Source organism: Charadrius vociferus, unplaced genomic scaffold (genome assembly GCF_000708025.1).
Source record: "Charadrius vociferus isolate BGI_N301 unplaced genomic scaffold, ASM70802v2 scaffold172, whole genome shotgun sequence".
NCBI classification, from domain to species: Eukaryota; Metazoa; Chordata; class Aves; order Charadriiformes; family Charadriidae; genus Charadrius; species Charadrius vociferus.
Genome location: NW_009647217.1, coordinates 892,793 through 899,373, shown reverse-complemented (window position 1 = coordinate 899,373; position 6,581 = coordinate 892,793). Strand labels below are relative to the sequence as shown.

General features: G+C 48.9%; 1 protein-coding gene across 1 annotated transcript in view; it reads right to left on the bottom strand.

The window, feature by feature from the left end:
• The window catches only part of KMT2A (lysine (K)-specific methyltransferase 2A), a 32,322-nt gene extending 26,890 nt beyond the window's left edge, over positions 1-5,432 (bottom strand). The window contains 4 exon segments of the mRNA XM_009895921.1: position 1; positions 3-124; positions 1,434-4,102; positions 5,366-5,432. The exon segment at position 1 is cut by the window's left edge and continues 49 nt beyond it. Of these exon segments, the coding sequence (XP_009894223.1) occupies position 1; positions 3-124; positions 1,434-3,983 (2,673 nt within the window). The 5' untranslated portion in view covers positions 3,984-4,102; positions 5,366-5,432.
• Between the last annotated feature and the right edge of the window lie 1,149 nt (positions 5,433-6,581).

Here is a 6,581-nt window from a genome sequence, read left to right as displayed (position 1 = left end):
TCAGAGTGGGCATGTCATCAGGAAACACCGCTCGCTTGCGGCCCAGCGCAACAGCTGCTCTCCTGCAAACATGTTTTATTCGTGGTCCTCGGACTGACGTTTCTGATGAATCGCTCTCTTGTCCCTAGATTTTAGAACACGGGAACAGACAGTATTCCTAAGGAAGGTACCAAAACGAGGCTGGGAAACACTGTAAGCTTCTAAGCAACCTAAAAAGAGTTAAGCTGTATCTTTGCTTGCACTTTGTAGGAATAGGGATAAAAAAAAAAGGCTCTCAGCATCTTAAGCCCCGGTTATCCAAGAGAGGGTAAACTCAAAAGAACAAGAGTTTTTTACTCATTTGGAATAACATGGGAAGTTTCTACCTGCTACTGGAAAACAAACTCGCTCGCGAAGCCGTGTTATCAAGGCACTGATATCACAAAACCCAGTGTCGACTGGATTTAGACTAACGCTTGGTACTAACCGCCCCAGCAGAAGCCCGAAGTACATGAAGCTGTTTGACAGCTTTGCAGCTGCTGGCCTTTCAGATGAGGGCCTTGCGGTTGCCCAGGCGCTAGAGGAAATGTAGCATTTCAGTGCAATTTTCCATGTTTCCATTATAGGAATCCGAAATACCTCCAACTAAAAGGACTCTCGCAAGCAGGTGACTGTGAGGGCCTGAGCTGCTTCTACCAGGCCAGACATACAGAAGCGCGCCCTCCCGCACGTCAGAGCCCAAAGCTTGAGAGCTTCCCATTTCAAATACGCGCCACTCATTTTCACCACCAACGCCATTATGGAAAGCAGAAGTTTGAATAAAGTGCATTTCACCTACCTTTCCGGTAGCTAGAGAGGGCTGCAGAAAAGGCTGGGTGTGGAGTGGGGAACAGGGAGAGGGAAGAGAGAAAAGCGGTAGGAAGCACTCCCCCAGTCAGATACAAAGTCCCGATGGATTTTACTCCCGCCCATAAGTGACAGATCATCCCCGCATACAGTTAAAAACGGGGACCAATTTATCGTCAGAAGCCAGCTTCATGCTTAAGGGCCGACGAGAAACACCGAGGCCAAGACAGACTACTGCAGTTTGCCGGAACCGTGCTTCCAAGAGTGAGCACCGCTACTCTAGACGACCACTTTGCTTAGATTTATGCGGAGAATCCCACTAAGCAGCTATGCCGCACTGATCTCTAAGAACGCGTGCAGCTCCCCCCTGAGCTGACTACGCGGCAGCTCCCTCTCCCCTCAGCTTCTGCCCAGGGCTTCTCCTTTTCGGATGATCGTTTGCCATCTGTTGCACTAACAGCTGCGTAGCTCAGCACGTTAATTCCTCACGCTTAGGGTACGAAAGCCACTTGTGACTTTCAGTGCAAGTTCAAAAAGACGTGTTCTAGCAAAAGAAAACCCAACAAAACAAACAATCCAAAGCAAACCAGACTTGGAAAAAGGAGTACCTGTGCTTTTGGCTGATCTGCCTGTTTGAGGGACTTGCTCTTCTCAATCTTGTACAGCTGGGCTTTTGCCTTTTTCAGAAGGCTGGCCACCCTCTTGTCAGTCATGGGCAGTTTGTCTGCTTGAGCCAACATGGAGCTGATGGAGGAAGCGGAATGTTTAACAGCGCTGGACGAAGGAGAAGAGAGACGCAAGGCTTTTTCCTTCTCCAAGGCCGGCGCAGCAGGGCTGAGGTCCAGATCCGATTTGTCTAACCCCCCTCTACCTTTCTTGGACGTTTTGGTTTTGCTGGCTGCCACATCTACCAGAGCAGCAGCGGCAACGTCTGCCACCGCATCTATTGCTGTAGATTTCTTCCGCCCGGCAGTTTTTTTGGCAGAGGACGATGCTGCAACGTCTTCACTGGCAACTTTTTCTTTGGGCACTTTACCTACAGGAAACAAAGCAGAGCTACTCTGAATTTCTGACCCTTTTCTCCTTTTCTCTTTCCTTGACTCCCGTTTGTTCTCCTTTTCTCGCTCTCTGTCTTTCTCTCTGCTCTTGTCCTTCTCCAGGCTTTTGTCAGTGTCTTTATCTTTGGAGAGCTCTTCTGCTGCCCTGTCCTTGTTTCTGCCTCTCTCTGTCTGGGGACTCGATGTGAACCACGGGAAGAGAGGAGTCGGGCTACCAGATGAGAAAGGCTCTGCCGGAGTGCTGGTCTGCTTCCTCGCTCTCTGGCTTCTTTCTGCCGATTCCCCGGACTGCGTCAGGGAATGGGAAGGAAAAGTAAAAGTTGAATTTAAGGCACTAGTGGCGAGGGAACTAACAGAAATGCTAGTTAATGAGGAGGAGACAGACGACTGTGGGGTGAGAGTTGTCAGGTCAGAGGTACTAAGTCTTCCGCTTCTCGTCCTCATGGAGTGCGAGGGAGATCTGGGTTCCGATCGGATGGGGCTGAACACTCTCCTCTTCCGCTTCCGAGAAGAGACACCCGTTGCAGAGGTCCCTGTAGTGGTTCGGCCGACCGATGAGGGCAGAGTTACAGATTCAAAGATCCTGGAGTGGGCCTCACTGGGCGTGAATCTGGGCGCTCGCAGCAGAGGGCTTCTCTTGTGCATGTCAAACCTTGTTCCAGAGTGAAGAGAAAACAGGCGTGCTGGAGCTGTGGCACCTGGCGTCGAGAAGCCAGACGCAAAGCCAACGTCCTCTGGTGTCAGCGGAGGGGGTCGGAAGTTATCGAATATCGGTTTGCGAATAAGACCCTCTTTGGCATACTTTGCTGATGAGAAGTACTGTGGTTCTGACCTGGAATGCTTCAGGGAGGTCCACCTAAACGTCGGCTCACGCAGAATCGACTTCCGTTTCTCTTGCATTGGCGCAGCAGAAGCAGGGAGAAAGGGTGAGGCTAGCGGTATGGTGGGAGGCATAAGCCACGGGGTATGGTCCGAGATGCCGGAAGCAGGCTGCAGCGGTGGCGGGGGAGTAAGCAAAGGGGGAGGAGGGGAGGAGGAGGACTGCTGCTGCGGCACGCTTGGCAAGGCTGACAGCTTTTTAGCAGTCCTCTGGCCAAAACTTCTTTCCGTTATCGAAAATCTTCTGTTTCTCCTATCGCCGTTATCGTTTTCAGGGGACTGAGAAACAGGCAGCGGTGTGTGAACTTCTGGAGTATTGCTTCGCTCTTCAGACAGCGCCTGCATCTCCTCGGAGGCCTGCGAGTCCGTTGAGGTATCCACGCTGGGGCTACTGGACCGCGAGGAGTCCGACGACATCTGAGACGAATGCTGAGAGGCAGCACTGGACTTTTCACTGGAGCCACAAGATGTAGCACTGAACCTGCTGTTCGGTGTGGATTCTAGTCTGGCTATTTTAATAGGAGGATCGTAGTCTTCATCCTCAATGAACCGTTTGGGTGTTTTAATAATCCGTGAAGAGATAGCGCTCACAACCGGCATGATGAACTGTCGGATATTTTTGAGCTGGGTTCTCCCCTTCCTGCCCTGCAGTTTGGCCGCTTCTTTCTCAATCTTTTTTTGCGCCCCCTTTTTAGCCCTCTGCAAGAGTTGCTTTGCGATCGCAGCGTCCGTCCTTTTGGTGGAAGGTATAATCCTGACAGGCTTAATCCTGCGCGGACTCTGTCTGACAGCAGTCTTCTCTTCTTTCGTAAGAGGTGGCGTGCCATCCTTCTCTTTGCGCATCCTTTGAGGTTTCTCCAGCTGCGAGTTTATGACTAAGGTCGAGGAAGTCTTTAAACGTTCAGAGGACGGCGGCCTACCTCTCCTGCGCACAATCTGAACGCTCTACCTCCCAATCTGAAGTTTCGCCCCAGGCTTGAATTTAGATTTCAGTGGGGAGAGCTTACTAGTTCTTAATTTCTTGATTTTAGTCGCTTGCTGAAATGTAGTGGATGGTGACCTTTTGATTTTTTTCAGACTCTCTTTTTCTTCTTTACTGCCCTTCTGAAGGTCCGACGCGTCCTTTACTTGAGACAATTTGAATTTCACGCCCGTAAGCGCTGGAGGCCTTCCTCGCCTTTTTTCCCCACTCTTCAACTCCTTCTTCTTTACTTTCTCCATGGATGTGCTTTCAGACTTGCTCGAAGGGGAACACACTGACGAAGAGTCTGACAGTACAGCTGAACTTCGGTCAGAACTGCTCCGGGGCCGCCCACGAGGTTTCCGTGGACTAGATTTAACTGAGAGGGGAGCAGAGAATGCAGAACACACATTAAATTTCTCCGAGTGTCAGATCAGCGTTACCCAGATTGCATAAGTGTTTACTCAGCATCAGTCCCACCGCCCATACAAGTTGCCAGGACACTTCAGTTAATCAACAAGTGAAAATACAGTTTAATCAATACACGAAAAGAGTCCCCTCCCAACAAACCTCTTCTCCCATACAAAATATGAAGTAGATCATTTTTTGAAAAACACAAGCCTGCCTTTTCGCAACAACTATATACACAATGGCACAAGCCCACTATTAACCTAATGTTGAGAGGGAAAAATAATTCTTAAGGGCACGTGCCGCCTTTCAAACACAGTGAAAGATGATTCATCTTTTTTTTTAAGCAGATCACAGTTAGTTGAAAGGAAAAAAAAAAGAAAAAAAGTCCTTCTCCAGTACTATCCATCTGCACTGCTAAGGAATAGCTTGGTAAGGCAAGAACAGAGTACGGGGAGAGCTTGATTCATGGTAATTTACTAAAAAAACTGGTTTTAGCTTGGAAAGACAGTTAGCACTTGGCATTGCACTTGGAATTATCAAGCAGATGCGCAAGCCTAGATTGCTCACCTCCGCCAATGCATTTCAATGCCCAACAAACTCAGCCAGGCCCAGCCCGGGTCTCCACACGGCTCTGACCACGGACTGCGCTCCTCACCGAAACACCCTACTAGCAAGGCTCCACACAGCAGAATTCGCTGCCCAGGCCAAGGCGAGGAGATCAGTGTGGAGAATGAGCAGAGCGCTGTGGTGAGAGCGTTTATTGACAAGAACATAAATCACAGCTGAATGCATTCACTGGCAGTCCCAGCATGATCTGATCCTACATCTTGAAAGCTGAAAATGCAACAACTTCGCTACAGCTTATCCTCCAGTGTTCCACATCTGTTTTGTTTCGAAAAAAGTGAAGGTTCCGGTTACAGGCAACAATGAGTCTACTGAAAGATACTGAAATATTCAAACCAGTCTTAGACCCTTGCAATTACAATAACTGCCTCTCCAAAACACTAACATGAGGCTTCAAACAACAGTTTCATCAGTGTAACTCTTTTACTCAGTTTCCCTGTTCCGTAACAGATCAGGCGTGAAGAGCCCAGAACTGACTGAGTGGAACGCAAAGACCGGGGTGGCCTTTATGGTGGACGAGACTTGGTGGAACAAACAGGAGAGGCACAGCAAACCGTTCACAAAGGAGGATACACACTCAACATCCAATCCCGCAACTTGAACGTACCTGTGGGGGACCTGGTGGGACTTCGTACTTTGACTTCTTCATCTGAACCAAAACCTAAAAACTGTTCATCCTGCAATGAGAAAGTGGGTGGAAATTTGAAGATGTGGATATTAACATTAAAACGAACTTCACTGTGATCAAAGCATGAAAGGATTCTAGAGCGTTTTCCCTCCCCGAGTAACAACAGAGCGTTTGCTCTTCTAGCAAACAATTGCTAAAAAGGAAACACAACTTTTATATATACGTATAAAGCAGCTACAGTTTACAGCTATGGAATGATCAAAAGGAGTTACGGGGAAACCGAGGGCAAGGATATGTGGAAACAAACCCTTAATGCACAAAATCCGCTGCTCATATCAAACTGCAAAGGTCTAGGTTGATGAGCTCTTATTCCAACTACCCTAAAGACGTGCTCCAGCAAGAAAAGTGTTTCCATTTCATTTTGTTTTTCCAGTACAAATGTAGACTAACTTCCTCCAAACTTGTGTAAAAGCCTCTCCGGATGAGGAGAAGCATCCAAGGTCTGTAACTCTGCCCGAGCATCCAGCAGCTCAAACATGACCTCGGGGCTCACGCTGGTCCCTTTCTGACAGCTCCGCCGAGGGAGGGCTTCCACCCGCTCCCACAAGACCCAACAGCGAGGCATACAGCCTCTGGAAGGAAAACGCACCATTTCAGGGCCATTTTGGAGCCTACAGAGATCAGCCTGCCTTCAGAGGGATCCCACCCCACCAGCTTCATCACATCATCCCCCCCAGCCCGGCTAAGGAACAAGTTAAAGCAGACTGAAGGTACTGAGGGGAAGACAGAGCCTTCCCTACAACACAGGCATCGCTCAGACTCCCCAGGAGCTGCAGCCTGTCATAGCGCTAAGTATCCTGAAACGCTGCAAACCAGCACGGTGGTGGAACAAGCTTTCTCTTAGAGGCACGGAAGGCTGTTTCCTCCCCTACGGCTCCCAGCAAAGTCACCACCAAAACCACATTTCTTCCTAAAGGACCACAAGCCTTACCAACTGCTACACTGCAGGGAATGATGACACTAGTAGCCATAAGTAACGGTATGGAACATCAAGGACAATTTTCTTAAAAATTGACTCTTGATTACAGTAAAGGTGGGGTTTGTTGTTGGTTTGGATTGCTTTTTGGTTTTTTTTTTTTAATTTCCTTCAGACTTTGCCTTTAGGAGAGATGCAAACCTGAAGCCCACTGTAAAG